Source organism: Coptis chinensis, chromosome 1 (assembly GCF_015680905.1).
Source record: "Coptis chinensis isolate HL-2020 chromosome 1, ASM1568090v1, whole genome shotgun sequence".
Classification (NCBI taxonomy): domain Eukaryota; kingdom Viridiplantae; phylum Streptophyta; class Magnoliopsida; order Ranunculales; family Ranunculaceae; genus Coptis; species Coptis chinensis.
Window position 1 is genome coordinate 22555857 of NC_141456.1, and position 21045 is coordinate 22576901.

Consider the following 21045-nt stretch of genomic DNA (forward strand, 5'->3'; position numbering starts at 1 on the left):
TGGATTCTAATTCGTTTAAAAATTCTGCCCAAAAACACAAAAAAAATGCCAAACATATAATTCGTGTTTTATATGGATATAATATGAATACTTTTGATCATATTTTGTTGCATTATAAGTTTAGAAAATAATATTTTGTCCAAATTGTAGTGTGTTTTTTTTATTTAAAAAATACAGACTTTATTGTTCAGCAATTATAAGCCTGGATCATAAAATTCAAGTATTAATTTTTAGGTTTGAAACGTTGACTTTATTATTTGTATTATATAGAAAAATATATAAAACAGAGTATTTTATGGTTCTATGTATGATATACGCCAGTACACACTCTTGGTGTAATTTGTAAATCTGTTAACCAACTCCAAACCAAAATGAATTTTAACACAAAAACCAAAAATAAAGTCTGCCCAACTACACAAAAGTAACTGCACCAAAATCCAATAAGCAATCCATGATTGGTGTGGTTCGTGAGACTCAAAATAGTACTTGCCCACCCCTTCAAACAATTGACTCAAAGCCTGACAGCCAATTCTGTCACGTGCATCTCTCTCTCTCTCGTTGTTAATCTTGTGTGAATGATATTCTCCTCCCATTGAATCACTTTCTCTTGTATTTGAATCCAGTGTTTTGAGCCATGTAATCATTCTGCTTCTCTGCCAGCCAAAAAAGATTATTTTTTTATTGGCTGGCTCTGCTTTGCAATCATTGGACAAACCTCAAATCAATCAAAAACATGGTTTCTAACGTTCAAAAGAAAGCCCTTCATTCCATTCTAGCTGGAAAGCTAAACAAACTAAGTATACCAACATCACAATCATTATCTAATGAAGAATTCGACTTTTCTGAAGTTTTTGGCCCTTTAACTACTACACAACCCTCTTCTTCTTCTTCTTCCTCAACTTTGTTTCTTGACCCCGAAATCATTCATACAAGATCTCATTCTCTTATTGGTCCTTCTCCTCGTTTAGCTCCTTTAACTTCTCTTCACTTTCAGACCTCAGATGGAGAAGAAGAAGAAGAGGTTGGTGTCGAGGCCGAGAAGGCCAAAGAGAGGATGAAAATGTGTCCTGGGATTTTGAGATATTGAGAGTTGTTGGGAAAGGTGCATTTGGGAAAGTGTTTCAAGTGAGAAAAAAGGAGAATATTGATGGTGGGGATGATGGGATTTTCGCGATGAAAGTAATGAGGAAGGACACTATTATAAAGAAGAATCATGTTGATTATATGAAAGCTGAGAGAGATATTCTTACTAAGGTTGTTCACCCTTTCATTGTTCAGCTTCAATACTCTTTCCAGGTATATAGTTTGATTCAAGTGAAATAGATAGAGTGGTTACTAGTTTCTTTAATGGTCACTTTAGTTTTATTCTTTGGAAGAAATTTAGTTAATTTGTATATAGTTATACTGAAGATATATGACGACTTGTGTCCGACTTTTTTTTATTCTTCTTGGAAATGGTTACTGGGGTTAAGGTAGACCCCCACCTATTTATTGCAAAAGGTTAAACCTTACAAGCCTCCCTAAGAGTTGGACCATTAAAAAGAGGCACACAATGACACAAGATACATGAGGTAACACTCTAGACATGCCACAATTGAACCTAAGAAAGTAGAGATAGAAATCCTACTTCCTAGTCATGATTTCCTTCACTATCTTAGGATAATCCTTCCTAAGATGAGTTTGAGCTTTCTCATAGCGACATGCCTACAATCAAAACCTACGCAAGCACAACACACATAAGTGGGTCCCAGCGTATCATCCCAAAAGCCCAAAACACTTTGGTGTAGTCCTCAAGATATCCCATCTTTTTCTTTTTGATGACTGACTTTATCTTCTTCATCATAGCAAGCGGAGGTTCTATTTCTCCTGAACAACGTTGTTGTATCCTTTTGCTTTACAGTAGTCCATTGATTTTGATCATCTTTAAGATGTTCTTCCTCCTCATCCGGTATGCCATCTTCTTCATGATGATTCAAATCCTGCAACACATGACACTGTCCGTCATGGACCACTACATTAGGTTTAGTTTCTGATACTACAACCGCTTGAGTAGTAATCAAAGGTACTAGAAACTTATCTTTGTTTTGTGCATTTCTGATCAGTGGAACAGATGCCCCTTGATTAACTCTAGTGTTCACAACTGGACATGGTCCAGTGTTTACATAGGAGAAGTAGTTTTCACCCTTCTAATTAGAGATATTTGCCCATTTGAAGTATTCACCTGTTCTGAGAATGGCACAATCTTCGTTAAGGTTGTGGCCACTAACTCTACCACTCCATTACCTTCAGACCTTGTAGCAGCAGCTATATCATTTGATGCTCCACTAGTTTCTCCAGTTTCTGCAGTGCTTCTGACCCAAGTCTGGGCGACTTTATTTGTGCATTTAGTTGGAGAATGCTCAATTTTTTTACATTTTTCACAAGCAGAAGGCTTCCATGGATATTCAACACTAACAATTACCTCTCTTCCCGTCCACTTTAAGTTTAACAGTAGGATTATACTTATGACTGTAAGGAATTACCATACCATTCGTGCAAAAGAAAGTCTCTTCCTTTTTGCTGTTGCATCGTCCATAAACATGGGGTTTCCTACCAAACTAGCAACAAAAGAAATACCATCAAGTGTCCATAGTTCTTTTGGGACATCACTCAATTTAACCCATATTGGAGCAGTCACAACTTTGTTTCTCTGTGATTTGATCTCCACTGTCCATGTCTTCAATACAAATATTCTTCCAGTAATAAATACTGGCCCTGCTTCAAGAACCTCCTTCCTATCTTCATTCATCTTTAGAGAAAGATATATAGAACAGTTCTTTATCTGTAGTGATCTCAAAATCAGCCTTTAACTTCCACATTTTAGTTAGAAATTCTTTGACCATAGGAAACAACCTACCAAGTAGTTCTCCCATTGGAGTTTGCCTTGTTCAACAATATGAATTGGTACTTCAGCAACAACATCCTGTAACACAGGCGTGAAACTCTTTAGAGCTGTGGTTGCCATGTTTGTAACCGCTCCTTTGAAAAGCGAGCTCCATGAGGGAGCATTTGAGTTTTGGTTTGTGTTCGAAGGTTGAGGTTTGGCCATTTTGGGGAAAAGAACTAAGAAAAAACGAGAGCACAACAATAAATTAGACAGTATTAGCTTCTTCTTCCTCTCTTTGGATTTGAAACAGATACCAAATATGGAAGTTTTTGGAGGGAAGAAGGAGATAAGAATGTCTCACCAACTATTTTTTACTACAATTGGTAAATAGTTGGTATACAAGATCAGGAGTTAGATTGCCCCTAAGTTACACCTTGTCGCACTTGGAGACTCTCCATATTTCAAATAGCAATACACATAAAAGTGAATTCGATTTGTTAAGTGTTAAGGAGAGACATGTTTGCGCATAATGCTATAATTACGGTTTCTTGAGATTAAGTGATAGCCGAATGTAATTTTTGTTTGATCTCAATAATAATCATTGAATTACAAAAGGAATACAAATGAAAGAGATCCTTGTGTTCATGTCCATCTGTTGTTTATTGCACTGTTTAGCTTCTCTTGAAATAAGTACTAGTAGAATTGAAATTGCAATACATTTTAACATGTTTTTGTGATATCAAGTTAGAGCTACCTTTGAAGACGGTTAATTATTATTTTTGATAGTTGGAACTTGATTCCGTTATCCCCTTTTTCCTGGTAAAGGTGGGACTAGGACCTTGGGCCAACCTCCCAAGTCTTTACCAGCAGGCCACTAGATAAATTGAACTTGATTAGATGAATCTCATCAGTAGTCAAATATAAATTAATTGGTATTCCATAAAGATGTTGGAGCAAGGAGTTTGTCAAAAGCCATGGCACTAGTTAACTTTGAGAAAACGTAATTGCTTGGCGATTGTGCAACAGTTCCCCAACTACAAATTTCCTGCAAGTTTGTTATGGTGTTTCGGCCACTTTAAACAAAATCTAATCTATAACCAAGGATCCACCATCCATATAAGACACAGGGTAATGATGGTTCAGTGGTCGGATGAGGAGAAAGTGCAGAAATAACGTGGATTATGCATGGGCATGGGCGGTCTTTGATTTTGTTGGACAGCTTGAAGTTGTATAATGAGTTAATTTAGGGGTTAATAAAATAATGTAATTGAACATAAGCAACTCTACTATAGTTTTGCAGAATTAGGCTGCAGTAACCTGTCCTTTTTCGTACATTCTTGTTTGAAATACCTTTTCTCTCGTTCTCGTCTCTATGTATTTCTGTTTCCTTCCTGCTTCGTTTAAACTGTTTTTATCTAGTATATTCTGACTCTCCGTTTTGCTGCGAATCCTGCGATAGAACAGACACAGAGTAAGCTGTATCTGATCCTTGATTTCATTAATGGAGGACATCTCTTCTATCATCTGTATCGACAAGGACTCTTCAGGTACTTTATTATTAACGTAAATTTCATAAATGTCTTATTATATTTGAACAACTAGCCACGCTGTACTGTGCACTTTTTTATTTTGTTCTTGGGTATGTCTTGGTTAGTGAGGATCAAGCCAGAGTTTATACTGCTGAGATAGTTTCTGCTGTTTCACATCTTCACCAGAACGGGATTGTGCATCGTGATCTTAAACCTGAAAATATTCTTATGGATACAGACGGGCATGTAAGGCCATTCTCACTCTAGATGCTGTGGCTAAATACATTGTGGTTATGGAATATCTGTTTTGTAATTATATGTCATTGGCAGGTGCCGACTAGCAAAGTCGGTAAAACCTTTGGGTGATGATACCAGAGGTCTAGGGCTCGAATCCCGCCAGCATCAAAGAGTTACTGATCTCATTTAAAACAGGCTTACCAAAAAAAAAAAAAAAAAAAAAAAATATGTCATTGGATTATATCTCATCTTCCCACATGTTACACAGGTTATGCTAACTGATTTTGGGCTGGCAAAAGAAATTGATGAATCAAGCAGATCCAATTCAATGTGTGGGACAACCGAATACATGGCTCCAGAAATCTTGTTGTCCAAGGGGCACAACAAAGATGCAGATTGGTGGAGTGTTGGGATACTCTTGTATGAAATGCTAACCGGACAGGTAACTGTACCTTTCTATAGTTTACAGTTGGTATACTTTGATATGTTGGAGCTTGGAAGCTATGTGGCCTGATGATAAAGTCATTAAAAATGATAGTGTTTTCTAGAAATAAAGGGTTGAGTGTGAAGGTCCTGACTATTGGTGATTCCGTAGAGATTGAAGTCATGAACCTGTGGGGAGCTGTCCTGACCTTGGGTAGCGTTGGTTGGTATTTACTGGCCAATGTGCAAAGACTTGTAAGTCCAAAACTTTTGTACATCAGAAACTCAATGCCTACGACCATAAATGTTGGTACTTGGTAGGGATCGTCAGGTTTCTGTCAGGAGACTGGCATGGTTATTTGCAAAAGGCTTACTGTCTTAGACTTCTATGGACAAGAATTAAGGGAGATGTCAACTTAAGTACTTCCATTTTCTCTTTGGTGAATGATGTATTTTTTTTGGTTCTTTATCAAGAGGTCAAATGATACTTGAGATTGTTATACCATCTAATTGATTCAATTTTTCAATTGGGTCCTAGGAAAGAACTATAAAGTAGTGTAGTCACATGGTTGTTAATTTATATCTGACGACCTCTGTCTGATTTCCAAGTAAGTCACTGTTATTACATTTATTAAAGTTGTTTTTTTGTTCTGCCAGCCACCCTTTACACACGAAAACAGGCAGAAATTGCAGCAGAGAATCATAAAAGAAAAAGTCAAGCTCCCACCATTTTTGAGCAGTGAGGCGCACTCCTTGCTTAAAGGAGTAAGTTCAGATGCTTCAATTTGTTTTTCTTGTCGATCCTTCTTAATGTATGACCAAGGCTGTTCTAATTACATTCATTTTTTGGTCATTAGTTACTGCAGAAGGAGCCTTCAAGAAGATTGGGCAGCGGACTAGGTGGAGGAGATGAAATAAAGTGTCATAAGTGGTTTAAGCCAATCAACTGGAAGAAGTTGGAGGCAAGAGAGCTACAACCCAAGTTCAAGCCAGATGTGAATGGTAAAGACTGCACAGCAAATTTTGACAAGTGCTGGACGACAATGCCTCTAGATGACTCTCCAGCTCCAACACCAACTTCTGGTGAACATTTCCAGGGATATACATATGTGGCGCCTAACCCTTGGCTTTCAGCCGAGCCATGAAGCTTCGATCAGCTGGGTGTTCTTCTGCAAGGTGCTTTTCATCACAGAAATGAGAAACAAACATGACTGACAACAAATACATTCTTAAAATTTAATCAAATTTGCACGATAAGATTCTTGGTAAAAGATCATTTGTTACAATCTTATTTATTCATTCATTATGAAGTGGCCTCATGGAAATATGCCTGTAATCTTGTAGTGATGCTGGAACTTTTGTCCTTGAACTTGCAAGTTATTTTTTTTTTCTTGGGAATCATGGTTTTTAATGTGGCTCGTACTTGTTGCTTGACGTAACAAAGAGTTGTTTGAGTGTGTGTGTGTGTGCAGGAATTTGGGCTTTTGTGTATTTTTTTAAAACCAATAGAGACTTTGATCAACAGACAATGGAATAGTATGATGAGTTGATGACTACTTCAGGTTCTGGGAGGGGGTTGGATTGCATAAAAGTGTCAACTCAGCCAATGCCAAATCCTCCGTTGTATTTCAATTCTATCAACTGAGATGGAATTCGTGGTCTAACAAATACTTTTAATATACACCAGGCATTGATATTGAGTCAATGAAGACTGGTGGGTGTCTTCCCATTATTGGCCCTATATATAGTTACCACACCAAAACTATAGATGTATTTTTCAGCCAACAGCACCTTTATGGAAAGAAGACTATGACAGCAGCACGACTTCTGACTCTCTCAATCTAGAGGCAGCAGCATCACGACTTCTGGTATACACGAGTTCTCTCTCTCTATGCGTCTCTCACTCTTTGTGTTCTATGATTGATCTCTCTCTATGAGCACAACAGTGTTTATATAGAGGTGTGATCGGTTATCATAGAGGGAGAAGGACGGACACCTCTCCAAGTCGGTTTCACAAAACCAATTCACTACCCACTAGACAAACAGCCCAAGCCCGACGCGACTCGGCTCGGTGCGGGGCGGGCGCGCGCGTGTGTGGCTTTGGGTGAGTCCTCCCTCCTAACACAAAAGCCTTTGTACCCTAAGGGCACGCCTTATGCTAGAGGATCACCTCATATACCTCACTTGCTAGTGGTGATTCACCAATGTGGGACTAAACAACACAAGTATTTTTGAATACTCATTAGAGATTCCAACAATCCCCACTATTTCAAAAATACTAATAGTCCCCACTATTTTGGAATAGGATATTACAAAAGAAATGGGTTAACAAAATGCCGAGAGAATCGAAAAACAATGCATAAGATATCGGTGCTTTTTCGTGGCTTGAACCATATAGGGTAACATGTCTTATAATACGTGAAAGTCGTGGATTAAAAATCTTTGAACTAACATTCCTCAGAAGTAAAATAGAGGACATGCACCCACATTGCTCTTTCATTATATGCCTGTTTCGCGGTGTTGCTTTTTTGCCCTCATACGCTGTGTTATGTGAATGCTCTAGAGTATTTGCACGAATACTCATAAGAACCGACCCAGTTCTACATTCACGTAGGTGGATATCCATCAAGTGTACATAGCAGTTTAAAATACACTATCTCATAAAAATAATGGACTATGGATTCCATTAAGAGTAAAATAACTCATCCTTTTTCTCATTGCTATTCAAGTTATACAAAGTATACAATAATGCTATCTAGTCATAGGGTGGGACGTCTCAAAGAAAGACAATAGCATACCAGAGCGACGAGGTGACTTGTTTTTCCCTTTGAACCTACTTCATGGGATCTCTAATCACATAGGTGGGGTTGCCGTCGTCAATAAGCCCTATCTAAGGCAAAAGTCCCATCCCCTCGACGTATCAACCACTTGTCTCTTGTTAAGTGGTTTTGTCAGAGGATCGGCCAAATTTAACTCTGACCTCACATAATCTAGAGCCACAACTCTAGATTCCAAAGAAATTTTTATTATAGGCGGTAGTCTCGCATTTAATATGCCTTTCCCATTATACAATTTGCTTTTGCCTTTGCTATCATGCGGCCCCGACAAATACCAATGCATAGGTAGAATACCGGGAGGAGGTTTTGTACCAATAGGAAGATCGCCAAGAGGTTTCTAAGCCACTCAAAATTTCGGCACTTGCTTTATCTAAAGCAATAAGCTCGGACTCCATGGTTGAACGAGCTATCAAGGTCTCTTAGAAGATTTCCAAGCGATCGCACCTCCACCTAGGGTGAAAATATAACCACTAGTGGACTTGATATCATGAGAATCGATATCCAGTTGCATCACAATAACCCTCCATCACGGTGGGAGTTTGTCTAAACCTTATGCCGTAATTCATTGTTCCTCTCCCAAGTACTTGGCTAGTCTCTAAGGCACTCCAATGTTCCCCGGCTAGGACAATGAGTGTATCTCTGCTTAGCACTGTTAACTGCATAAGCAATGTCGTCTAGTGCAATTCATCAAGTACATGAGACTACCAATAATTTGGGCATATCTAGACGGAAGTACACCATGTTGAGCATTTTTTTTTCCTGAAGTTCACTATTTGCCTCATAAGGTGTCGATACCATGCTTTACTATCATAAAAGTTAAACTTCTTCAAAAACTTCTCAACATAATGCTCTTGTGAAAGCATATAGCCATCATCGCTTTCGATGATTTTGATTCCAAGAATCACATAAGCTTCTCCCAAATCCTTCATTTCAAATTGGGAGGATAAAACATCTTGGTGTTTCTCACAACATCAAGGCTAGGACTCATGATTAACATGTCATCCACATATAGACAGATAATCACATATGTATTCACATTAAAAGATTTAAAGTAAATACATTTATCGGCATCATTTATGTGATATCCATTAGACATCATGACACACAAACTTTTCATGCCATTGTTTTGGCTTGTTTCAACCCCATATAAAGACTTAACTAACTTGCATACCTTATGCTCATTCCCCGGTACTATCGTGCCAGTCGCATCATATATATTTCTTCATCAAGATCACCATTCAAAAATGCAGTTTTACATCCATTTGATGAATAAATAAATTATGAATAGCAGCTAGAGCCATTAGAACTCTTATAGAAGAAATCCTAGTTACAGGAGCATAAGTATCAAAAAATAGTCAATGCCTTTTTCCGAGAATCCCTTGACTACAAGTCTAGCCTTGTATTTCTCAATGGAACCATCTAGTTTCAATTTCTTTTTGAAGATCCACTTGTAACGATAGGGTTTAAGCCGTGAGGTAGATCAACTATCTCCCATGTGTGATTAGCTATAATCGAATCTAGCTCTGAGTGTATAGCATCCTTCCAGAAAGGTGCATCTCGAGAACTGATTGCCTCATTATACGTCACAGGATCATCATCAAGAAGAAATATGTAAAAGTCATCACCAAAATTGGTGGATTTTCCTTTCTCTTTTTACTCTTTCGAATTTCTTGTTCAGAAATTTCAGGATCTATTGATTGTTGTTCACTCGAGCAACCAACCTCTCAATGCCAATTTTCAAAGGAAACAAATTCTCAAAGAAATCAACATTTTTACTCTATAATAATAGTGTTAGCATCGACAAGGTTATTATCGATTTTACTACTAAAAATCTATATGCAAAGACTATTATGAGCATAACCAATGAACATACAATCAACAGGTTCTAGGTCCCAATTTCTCTTTTTTAGGTTCGTTCACAAGAACCTTAGCAAGACACCCCCACATTTTTAAAGTATGTCGGGTTAGGTACATGACCTTTCCATAACTCATATGGTGTTTTATTCCCTGTTTTCTTGTTGGGTATCCTATTCTCAGATATGGCAAGCGATAGGATTGCTTCCCCACAAGTTCAGTGGAACCTCCGAACTTACAAGCATAGCATTCATCATCTCTTTTAGTGTTCTGTTTTTCCGTTCGGCTACTCCATTAGACTCAGGAGAGTATGGTGGAGTAGTCTCATGAATAATGCCACTCTTGTCACAAAAGTCCTAGAAGGGGTTAGACTCATATTCTCCACCCCTATCAGACCGAAGTCTCTTAATCTTACAGTTAAGCTGGTTTTCAACTTCAGCTTTGTACTTGAGAAACATCTCACCTGCCTCATGCTTGTGTCTAAGTAAATATACCATGGTGTACCTAGAGAAGTCATCTATGAATATAATATAATAAAACTTCCCCCCTCTAGACATGGTACTTCGAATTCACCCAAACCATGAATAAGAGTTAGTAATCCAGGTTTATCTCTAGACACAGTTCTATTGTGGTTTCTTCGTGGGCTTTAGTCTCAAAGACATATCTCACATTTATCATTAGAAAAATCAGAAATATTAGACAATAAACCACATGCTTTCATCCTTTTCATATAATTGAACATTCACATGTCCTAGTCTACCATGCCATATATTAAAAAAGAGCAAGTAAAGCGTAAAATGATTCATTCTTATTAATAATAATGTTGTCAAGTACATTCAACATGAAAAGACCATTGTTATTACAATAACCTTTACCAACAAAACCCTCATTCTTTGTCGAACAAACTTGTCACTCTCAAAAGTCACCTTGACGCCGACTTTTCCCAAGAGGGACATATAAATCAGATTCCTCACTTAATCTCGGGAACATGAAGAACATTACTAAGTGAAAGGGTTTTTCCCCGGTTAACTTCGAAGAACCTTGCCTGTTTCTCTCAACAGAAACGCACCCTAGAGTCACCCATATAGACCTTTTCATCTTTCACTAGTATGTAGTCCGAGAAGGCTTTCAACATCACCACCACGCGTGGTGGCACCAAAATCTAGTACCCAGTTCCTCTTCCCGGTGGCTATGAACACTTGTGACACAACAAAGAAAGAACAATATCATCTCCCTCAACTAGATTAGCATTGGGAGGATCATCGTGTTGTTTTTTTGTGTCCGACCGAAAAGCCCTATGTCCAGTTTTACCACAAACATAACAATTTCCATTGCCAAGACTACCACTCCTTTTAAAAGAAGTGCCTTTGACCTTGAAATTCTTATTTTTGTTAGATTTCCTTCTCTTAGAGGTTTTGTTAGATTTGTTGGGATTACCTTCAATGATATTGGCTTTAGAATGGAATTCCTTAGACAACACCTCATCCCCGAAGTCTTGTTCTTTTCCTCTATGTGAATGTGAATGATCACATCCTCAAGAGTCATCCCGCTTACGCTTTATGCTTCATACTATTTTTTATAGTGTTTCCAAGACTCCTGGGGAGTTTCTCAATCAAACATCCAACAACAAAGGTTTCGGGTAAATTAATACCCTCAGTTTTCAAATCATTAATCAGCACATGAAAATCATGGATTTGAGACGTTACATCTCTATCCTCTCTCATATGAAACTTTAGAAAAGTCCCAATAACATATTTCTGAGTACTAGCATCCTCTATTATGTATTTATTGTTCAAACTCTCCCATATATCATGTGCATTCTTATTTGAACAATAAATATCAAAAATTTCATTGGACAAGGTACTCAAAATAGCATGACGACATACATTATTCCCATTGAGCCAAGCAGCTTGATTTCTTTCGAAATCATTAGAACCCTCCATGGGTGCTGTATCAATGAGATACTTTGCATAGTTGAGTACATCTAGGGCTGTGAACACTCTTTCTCTCCATCGCTTGAAGTGTGAACCGCTGAAGGATTCAATCTTTGACACATTGGGTAAGTTGCGAGCATTCAGTAGAGGTGCAGCATCTCTCATAGACGAAGTTACTTCCATGACTCCAGAATTGGTTTCTTTGATCGGTGTGGTGTCAACAGGTGTAGACATCTTGATCTTTCCTTAAGATTGTTGTATGCAGATAAAAGAAAATAATAGAAGACAAGGACAGAATAACAGGTAATAACCAAGGCGCGGATTAGTAGCAATCTGATTTTGCACTAGAATAGACTACCTTTTAGAACAACAATATAATTGGCTTTGGGTGAGTCCTTCCTCCTAACACAAAAGCCTTTGTACCCTAAGGGCACGCCCTTATGCTAGAGGATCACCTCATATACCTCACTTGCTAGTGGTGATTCATTCAACCAATGTTTTGACTAAACAACATACAAAAGTATTTTTGAAACTGCTTTCATTGATGCTCAGATTCCAACACTTGGAAGTACCTTGATGGAAAGTTGGCCATGGGAAGTTGGGAACTGCTTTCTTGATGCTCAGACTTAGTGTTGGAACTTGGAAGTACCTTGATGGAAAGTTGGCCATGGGAAGTTGGGAACTGCTTTCTAGCGTAGAGAAGATTTTGGGTAAAAAAGAAAGGTGGAGGAAGTCTTCAAAAAAAAATTGGGTAGAAGACCTATATTTCAATGGTTTCTGTCTATACTCTATGGCGGTGAATTTATTTATACATCAAAATGTATTTCAGCAATGTCGGAATCTTGTGAAGTGAGGGAGCAACACCATAAGCTGTGTATATAGGATTTTATTCCATCTTGAACAAACTTGAGTACAACAACACAGACTACTATGCTGATACTTGGATTTCAGAATAAGATATCTATTCATCCCATTATCTGTGTGCAATCAGTTAAGACCAAACTTTCATCCAATGGCCATGGCCGGGGAGAGGTTCGATGTAAGCGTGAAGGACTTGAGAGACATATTGCATGGTTGGACGGTGTTCAGGGTCGGATTTCACACATGCAAGTGCCAACTCCACTATGAAAGCCAAATCCGCTGTAATATGTTGAGCCATGGGAGATGGAAGACGCGGATCAAATAAATCTTTTAGCATAGTATTTTGAGCAGCAGGCGTTGATAGTGAAGCAATGAAGTCTCCTGGATGTCTTCCCATTATTATCTCTAGAGCTACCACGCCAAAGCTATAAACGTCACATTTTTCAGTCGCAACCACTGTATAAGCTAGCTCTGCAAAACAAATCAAACCAGGTTACTTAAGCACTCCGAAGCCGAACCAAAAATCATGGAACTGAAAACAGGTTCTGAATTTATTGACTTACCAGGAGCAATGTATCCATAAGTGCCTGCAAGGACAGTTTCATTGGAAGAATCAAACCTTAGTAGTCTAGCAATACCAAAATCTGAGACAGATGCCTTCAGTTCTTTATTCATTAGAATGTTATTACTTGATACGTCTCGATGTATGATCGGTGGAGTGCATAAATGATGCAAGTAACATAAAGCATGAGCAATATCTTTAACAACATTCACCCTCTTATTCCAATTCAGTTCTACTGTATCCATTTCATTGTTCAGAACACAAAACAAACTTCCCCTTTCCATATACTCGTAAACCAAAAACATGTTGCGTTCGTATGAACAAAACCCATAAAGTTTCACAATGTTTCGATGTCTTACAGTTGTTAAAATCTCAATTTCATTTTCAAAACTTTTCTTGCTTGATTGTTCAGGAAATTCTACTCGGTGAAGTTTCTTCACTGCCACTGTGACTTTGTAGGGAAGATCTGCTCTGTAAACACTCCCATCACCTCCAACACCAATGAGATATTTGGCGTCAAAACCCTCTGTTGCTCCTAAGATATCTTTATAGGCAATCTTCCCATCATACAACAATGCTGAACGTAGATTTCCATGTTTTGCTTCTTCCACCATAATTTTCAGTTTCACTCGATGAATGTAGCAAATTCCAACTATTAGTAATGCAAGACCGATTACGCTAAGAATTGGGATTTTAATGAAAATGATGACTTGATGCTTGTCTTTAGTTTCATGGCATGGTGTAAGACCACCAAAGTCTGCACATAAACCTTTGTTATTACCAAAGGTTTTCGATGCATCATCTTGTATGAAACGGGATAGCTGATACGGAAGTGGACCTGAAAGGCGATTGTCGCTAAGAGAAAGTATTTTCAAATACTTGCAGTTAGCAAGCTCTAGAGGAATTGGACCGGAAAGACTATTCTTAGAAAGATCTAGGTTAACAAGGTAAGGTATCCAGTCACATATTTGAGAAGGAACTGAACCAGAAAGCGCGTTATCTGAGAGATTAAGAGTTTGTAAATTCTGACAAAACTGTAAAGAATCAGGAATCTCACCTCCAAGTTCCATAGATGGAAGTTCAAGATCAATCACGCGATTCTCTCTTTCATTCCAACACATAACACCGACGAATCTGCAGAGGAAACCTACTGTATTGTATACTCCTACTGTAGTGTTGATGAAGCTCCATGAAGTGAGCTTGCTTTGAGGGTCTTTGAGCGAGTTTTTCAAACCTTGAAGACACCTTATATCGTCTTCTTCTACAGAGTAAATGACTGAGAAGAGAAAAGTTATTGTGCAGAAGAGAAGAAACAGATTGTTTGGTTTCATGGAGAAGGTGAAATATACTCTAGTGGGAAGTTAAAGATAGAGTTAGAAGTAAGACCATGTAAGTTTTTAAGACTTTGTTTTCTGTTGTTCTGCGTGTTTGAAGGTGGAGAACGTAAGTTGGGAAGAAAGGGGAAAGAAGGCCAGCCCATTGACTTGTAAAAATTTGAAGACTGGAAATAGAAGGAGTGGGCTATTGGGACCTCTAATTGACTTTGAGGATCAGAAAGTTCATCTGTCGTCGCAGTTTGGTTTATTATTAGGAATCTTAGCTGTTGTTTAGGTTTGGGGTTTGGAGCTCTTGAGGAGTGGATGTTTGGTAGTCTATCTCGACGATGGGGTAATATGTTTTTGCATGTGAGCCTCCCTCTAATGATCACTCTTAGGGAGGAGTGTAGCAATGTAACATTACTTTGTTGTGATGCTCCCTTTAAAGATCATAGTCTTTGGAGAGCTTGTAAAGTTGTAAGCTTTTCTGCTTTGGTATATACAGGTGAGGGTCTGCCTAACCACATAATCTTTTCCAAAAAAAAAAAAAAAAAAAAATTGATAAGGGTCACGAACAACGTACTTAAAATTTGAGTGTGATCTGTAATTTTTAGCGTATGATCATGCTATGCTCATCTTTATGTGTTTTAACTAACCATGTTCCCTAATATGATTTTCAACCAACTATAGCGTGCTTGTGATCCAAACTCTGATAAATTTCACCAGACTTGCACTGGTCCAGCTGTTAATACAATAGTAACAGAGAAGTATATAGGAACAGGGGAAATGATCATAAATTTGACGATGGCAGATAATAATATCCTTACGGTGTTATTTGCCCCCACTACAAGAGTTTGCTATCGGGTCTTGGCAAATTACCTCCAAGATACAACAAACCATAGAATTCTGCGGTTAGCAATACCAAAGAATTCTCTAAGCATTGGCAAATTACCTCCAAGATACAACAAACCATAGAATTCTGCGGTTAGCAATACCAAAGAATTCTCTAAGCACTGTAATGAAACTTGTATTCAAGACTAAACATTGGAGGGAGAGGGAGAGGGAGAGAGAGATAATGATAACATATTTGTTTCCTTGTTACAGAGGTTCTCTTTATAGAGTTTCAATGCTGTATGAACAGACGCACCTCTTCCAACTTCAAAGAACACACCTCTTCAATATATTACATGTGTCTGTTCCTCACATTCATTTGAAAGAGCACAACGGTTCATTGTATATAACTGTTTGAGATTCAGTTATATAACTGCAATTGCTCTGCTCATACATGGATGTGATCAGGTGCTCTAAAATGTACATTTGGACAAGATCCAATGCATCCAAGTACGACCACTTGGTCATGATCACTCGTCTAAATCATGACATATCCGCAAAGAGGCAACAGTCTAGTCTAACCAATATATAGCTTCTCAAACTATAATACAATCTCACCAACAATCCTCCACTAGATTGTAATATAGGCCAATGCCTTTCCATGCCAATTACAATCTTAATAACACCAGCTAGTGGCAAGACCTTGGTTGGGACTTCGGAGGAGGGGCTTTTACGCATAGGTCTTCAGTTTGAGCTTCTAGATTATGGATTTGCATTGCATTTTACATTCTACCTATATAAAATGTTAACAAAAAATCTTAGCGATGCAACAAACTTGAATCTGTAAATTGGAATTACTTGTTCTACATCTGGATGCACAATCAACTGTGTGCACCATGCAGAACCTTTAGTACTACTTAACAGTTTAATCTTATTACAGCAAGAGAAGAGGTAAGAATATAAAATACTTTTTTTGGACAAGCTATCAAGTATGCAATATTGGATCTTCAGCACACATATTATCCATCCTGATGCTCATTTGTGGGTTCTCTCAACTTCTATAATTCTCAACTCCTTAGACTAGGTTGTTCAAGAACCGCCGACTATTTGTTTCAGAACTATTTCGGGTCTTGTTTCTATTGCCCATCATGAACCACAATCTCATCCAAGGGCTGAAGGAGAGGTTGAGCGCGGCAAAGGACTTGAGTGACCTGCTGTATGGTTGGACGGTGTTGAGGATTGGAACGCACACATAAAAGTGCCACTCCCACTATAAAAGCCAAATCCCTTGTAATATTTTTGTCCGTTGGAGATGGAAGACGTGGATCTAATACATCCTTTAACATAATCATTTGAGCATCAGACCTCGGTAATGAAGCAATGGAATCTCCTGGATGTCTTCCCATTATTGTCTCTAGGGCTAGCATACCAAAGCTATAAACATCACATTTCTCAGTCACTAGCAACGTAAAAGCTAGCTCTGTAAAACAAGAACGAAGCCACCAGTTCAGAAAATTCTTGCCAGAACCAAAGAACATTAAAACAAAAGGGTGCTTTGAATTGACTTACCAGGAGCAATATATCCATAGGTGCCTACTAGAAGACTTTGATTGGATGAATCAAGGTTTATTAATCTAGCTGTACCGAAATCTGAGACACAAGCCTTTAGTTCTGAGTTTAATAAGATATTGTTGCTTGATAAGTCTCGATGGATTATGGGAGGGGTACAATCATGATGCAAGTAACATATGGCGTGTGCAACATCTTTCACAACATTCACCCTTATATTCCAATCCAATTCCACTGCTTCTGTTTCATTGTTCAAAACACTAAACAAACTTCCTCTTTCCATATACTCATAGACCAAAAACATTTTATGTTTATTGGAACAGTAACCATAGAGCTTCACTATACTTCGATGTCGTATACTAGTTAGAACTTTGATCTCATTTCTAAAACTTTTCTCATAAATTTGCTCTGAAGATCGGCGAAGTTTCTTCACGGCTACTGTTTTTCCACAGGGAAGATTTGCTACGTAAACGCTCCCGTGACCTCCAACCCCAATGCGATATTTGAAGTGAAATCCCTTTGTTGCTCGAAGAACATCTTCGTAGGCGATCTTCCCATCATATCTCCATATTGCAAACATATTTCCATTTTTTGTTTCTTTTACCTCTTTTTTTACTTTCAGTTTCCTTCTACGAACATAGCAGATTCCAATAATAATCGTCCCAAAAAAGAAGATTCCAAAAATAACAGTACCCGCAGCAACAAATATCACAAAATTTTTCTTCTTCCCACCCCCACACTTAGATTTAAGTGGACGACCACATAGTCCTTTATTTCCTTCAAAACCCGCCGAATCAAAATTCGACAAAAATGAAGGAATCTGACCAGATAAATCGTTATTAGCAACCGATAACATCTTTAAACGATCTAAACGCGCTAACTGATAAGGAATGGAACCCGAAAGCCGATTACCACCAAGAGATAAACTATTCAAAAACTTACAATTAACAAGTTCAACTGGAATAGAACCAGTAAATTGATTCTTTGACAAGTCTATTCTAACAAGAAAAGGTAACCACTCACAAAGTTGACTAGGAATCGAACCAGATAACGCGTTATCAGAAAGATCAAGTGTTTGTAAACTTTGACAAAACTGTAAAGAAGCAGGAACCTCACCTCCAAGTTCAAAAGAACGAAGTTCAAGAGCAATCAAACGATACTCTTGGTCATTCCAACAAGAAACACCAACAAACTTACATAAAAAACCCGCTGTTGTATTACCAAAGTTCCATGAACTAAGTAGTACACTTAGAGGATCTTTAAGTGAATCTTTTACTCCTCTAAGACATCTTATGTCATCTTCTATAGAAACAACTACAGTGAAGAAGAAGAGAGAAGATATGGTGAAGAAGAGAAGATAAAGGCTGGTTGTTTTCATGGAGAAGGTGAGATTCAAGCTGAAAGTTGAAGATAGATTGGACTTGAGAGTGACTGTTTTTATGGTAGTGATTCCAATGTTGTTCTACGTACAATTAATGTGGACAAGGAGCAAGAAGAAGTACTATATATATTGACTTGGAAAAGACTTGGAAATACTTGAATGAGAAGAACAAGCGGCAATATTCTCCATCTTTTTTTAATATATACCGAATTGCAGCAAGCTGAAATGATGAACGAACCATGCAAATAATAAAGTTAGGATGATAAAATGCACATGAAATACATAATACAGCCGGATTATATAGCTCATCATTTTCGTCAATGAATATATGATATATGCTTCTGCCTAGATTTTCCAAAATACTGTAAAAAGTAATAGATTGAGAAATCTCCCACGAATAGTGTAAATTAAATCTCCCAATTGCTCGATATTTGAAGAACCTCCCCGATTTTGGTAGATATTAAAATCACACTCCTGTTAAAATTTTAATTAATAAAGATATTCGAAGAACCTCTCCGGTTTTGCTAGATATTAAAATCACCTCCCTACTATATATATTATTTGAATTACGGTGGGTTGTGAATACTTGTATAGCATGGGTTGTGAATACTTGTATATTACTAAGCAGTTAAAATCGGTTTTCAGATGTAATCGGTCTAGGAGCGATATATGATTAATCGGTTAATCGGTGATTAATCGACGATTTAATCGGTGATATCGGTTTTATATTATTTTATACAATTATACCTTCGAAATATAGAATAACAACAACATTAAATCCAATAATTAAGAATTTTTTTAGAAAAACACAAGTTATATAGTTAATTCATATTCATTCAAAGTAAAAGTCAAAAAAAAAAAAAAAAAAAACAAAAAAAAAACAAGTCAATTCATACTGACATATTCACATATTATCAGAAGAAAAAAATAAAAATAAAATAGTGACATATTCACATCAAAGTATCAAACCATGGTTTTAATAACCGATTCAAACAACCGGTCCACACAAAAACCATCCAATTCTCTGCTGAAAAAATCAGTTGATAGTATCCAGTGGTCTCAAATCAGTTTGTAGTTGTGAGCGAGAGCTTGATAACTTGCTTTTGAACTTATCCCTTCCATGAGTAAAATGTGATACCTCCGCCAGTAAACCCACTTCTTCTTTCATACAAAATCTTCTTTTTTTACTTATCCCTTTCTTCTTCGTTTGAATATTTGCAGGGATTTGACATGGGTATTCCAATCTGCTTGTTCTTTAATGTTTTGCAAATGTATGGAATCGGAAGACAAAAGCCCTGGAATTGGAAGTGTTAAGCACTTTGTGGGTTATGTTTTTTTTTTTTTTCTAATTCTAGTTGGGTTCCGATAATATCGGCATTGTTTTATTCTCTTTTGCCCCGATAAAGCGGTGTTATCGGTCGATATGACCGAATATATCGCTAAGTGAGAACAAACTGATAAATCGATCGAAAACATCTCGCTCCCATCCCGATATACGATTACTCACCGATTAATCGCCGATTAAATCCGATTTTAACTGCTTAGGTATATTATAAGTGGGGAAAGATTTTGGTTTGAGGATGTTGGATTATGAAAAATCCGAACCGATAAGATAATTGGGTACCCGAAATCGAACCGAGCCAATAATATTATGTTTCATTCTAAATCGAAAATCGAATCGAACTGATAAGATATGTTGTAAACCGAAACCAAACAGACCCGAACTGAAAACTATAAAATCAATTAAATCGATTAATTTCAGCCACACAATTGATAAAACATATACAAAATTAATCATAAATATTACTAAAATTTTATTTTATCGGTTTGAATTCATATGAGTTCGATGGAGGGAAAACTTGAAACCAAACCAATATCATATCTTATCGGAACTCAAAATTGAATCAAATTACCGAATCGAAACAGAAACCAAAATATCAAAACCCAAACCATTTTTTATCGATTTGATTTGGGCCGGTTATTGAATTATCGAAACCCATTGACAGCCCTACTCACGATCAAAGAATTGGAAATTGATTGGGTAGGAATTTAGGGGTGTCAAAATGGCCCTCAAACCCTTACCCCGCCCCGGCCCATGGGCCGAAAAATCCCTCAAAATGAGGCCCTCACACATTTGTGGGCTGGGCCGACCCGACCCTCAAACCTTTGAGGGGAGGATAAAGGCCTAGACTTTGAAACTTAAACCCTCCTTAAGCCCGGCCCTCATTAGGCCCTTAACATTTATTACATATATTTTAATAAAAAAATTTACAATATATTTCATTTTAACATTAATATGCTAAAAATCACTTAAAAGAACGTTTATCTATTAAGTTTGCCAACCTTATAATTTTATTATAATATTTTATGAAATGAATTTAACTTATCTTAATTGACTAATACAACTTTAACAAGTTTTTTTAGTAGTTTGAAGGTTTAATTGTGAAGTGTATTCGATTTTATCATTTTTAACTAATATTTCTAAATTTATTTTGTAAATCAAATGTATAACATAGTATCCGGCCCTCACGTTTGGCCCTCAAGCCCGACCCTTCAAGTCCTCTCGAGAGGGTTGATGGGCGGATAAAGGCTTCGAGATTTAAGTATTGGCCGGACCCGACCCGGCCCTCGAAGTAAATGAGGATAGAGGTAGCCCAGCCCTCAAAACATGAGAGCTTTATTGTTTGAGGGCCAGCCCGGCCCGACCTAGCCCATTTGACACCACTAGGTAGGATAACTACTGCAAAGCATGGCCCAAAATATCGCCGAGATATCCGATATCTCGCCGATATATCTCGGTAAATTGGTACACCGATATCGATATTTCCGACATATATCCACCGAA

The 21045-nt window shown here is 37.6% G+C and overlaps 3 protein-coding genes and 1 long non-coding RNA gene across 5 annotated transcripts; 2 read left to right on the forward strand and 2 right to left on the reverse strand.

Annotated features, from left to right (window-relative positions):
- The first annotated feature begins 306 nt into the window (after positions 1-306).
- LOC147522937 (serine/threonine-protein kinase AtPK1/AtPK6-like) lies at positions 307-6453 on the forward strand. Of its 2 annotated transcripts, none has more exons than XM_086596130.1 (6): positions 307-1296; positions 4331-4413; positions 4521-4641; positions 4901-5074; positions 5713-5820; positions 5913-6453. In XM_086596130.1, the coding sequence occupies exons 1-6, from the start codon at positions 1174-1176 to the stop codon at positions 6198-6200; spliced, it is 897 nt and encodes a 298-aa protein (XP_086452256.1). In that variant the 5' UTR covers positions 307-1173; the 3' UTR covers positions 6201-6453. The 2 variants fall into 2 exon arrangements, with proteins under 2 accessions (XP_086452256.1, XP_086452265.1); XM_086596139.1 differs by having other exon boundaries at positions 428-1254.
- A 6077-nt stretch (positions 6454-12530) lies between these two features.
- Positions 12531-14568, reverse strand: LOC147522938 (inactive LRR receptor-like serine/threonine-protein kinase BIR2). The gene is made up of 2 exons (XM_086596159.1): positions 13105-14568; positions 12531-13012 (listed from the first exon to the last, which is right to left on the reverse strand). The coding sequence occupies exons 1-2, from the start codon at positions 14432-14434 to the stop codon at positions 12672-12674; spliced, it is 1671 nt and encodes a 556-aa protein (XP_086452285.1). The 5' UTR covers positions 14435-14568; the 3' UTR covers positions 12531-12671.
- A 1500-nt stretch (positions 14569-16068) lies between these two features.
- Positions 16069-18473, reverse strand: LOC147522939 (inactive LRR receptor-like serine/threonine-protein kinase BIR2). The gene is made up of 2 exons (XM_086596150.1): positions 16820-18473; positions 16069-16730 (listed from the first exon to the last, which is right to left on the reverse strand). Exons 1-2 carry the CDS (start codon positions 18195-18197, stop codon positions 16387-16389), a joined length of 1722 nt encoding a protein of 573 aa, XP_086452276.1. The 5' UTR covers positions 18198-18473; the 3' UTR covers positions 16069-16386.
- A 596-nt stretch (positions 18474-19069) lies between these two features.
- LOC147522940 (uncharacterized) lies at positions 19070-19585 on the forward strand. Its single transcript, XR_015195752.1, has 2 exons — positions 19070-19331; positions 19422-19585. It is a non-coding gene; the product is annotated as an uncharacterized LOC147522940 (long non-coding RNA).
- The last annotated feature ends 1460 nt before the right edge of the window (positions 19586-21045 follow it).

What these genes read in the sequence shown, in the direction of transcription:
- LOC147522937 (XM_086596130.1), top strand. Translation starts at nt 1,174, where the DNA reads ATGAAAGTAATGAGGAAGGACACTATTATAAAGAAGAATCATGTTGAT. An exon ending in TATCGACAAGGACTCTTCAG is followed by an intron (nt 4,414 to 4,520) that starts GTACTTTATTAT and finishes TGTCTTGGTTAG; the next exon opens with TGAGGATCAAGCCAGAGTTT. An exon ending in CGCACTCCTTGCTTAAAGGA is followed by an intron (nt 5,821 to 5,912) that starts GTAAGTTCAGAT and finishes TTTGGTCATTAG; the next exon opens with TTACTGCAGAAGGAGCCTTC.
- LOC147522938 (XM_086596159.1), bottom strand. Translation starts at nt 14,434, where the DNA reads ATGAAACCAAACAATCTGTTTCTTCTCTTCTGCACAATAACTTTTCTC. An exon ending in TTATGGATACATTGCTCCTG is followed by an intron (nt 13,013 to 13,104) that starts GTAAGTCAATAA and finishes TTTGTTTTGCAG; the next exon opens with AGCTAGCTTATACAGTGGTT.
- LOC147522939 (XM_086596150.1), bottom strand. Translation starts at nt 18,197, where the DNA reads ATGAAAACAACCAGCCTTTATCTTCTCTTCTTCACCATATCTTCTCTC. An exon ending in CTATGGATATATTGCTCCTG is followed by an intron (nt 16,731 to 16,819) that starts GTAAGTCAATTC and finishes CTTGTTTTACAG; the next exon opens with AGCTAGCTTTTACGTTGCTA.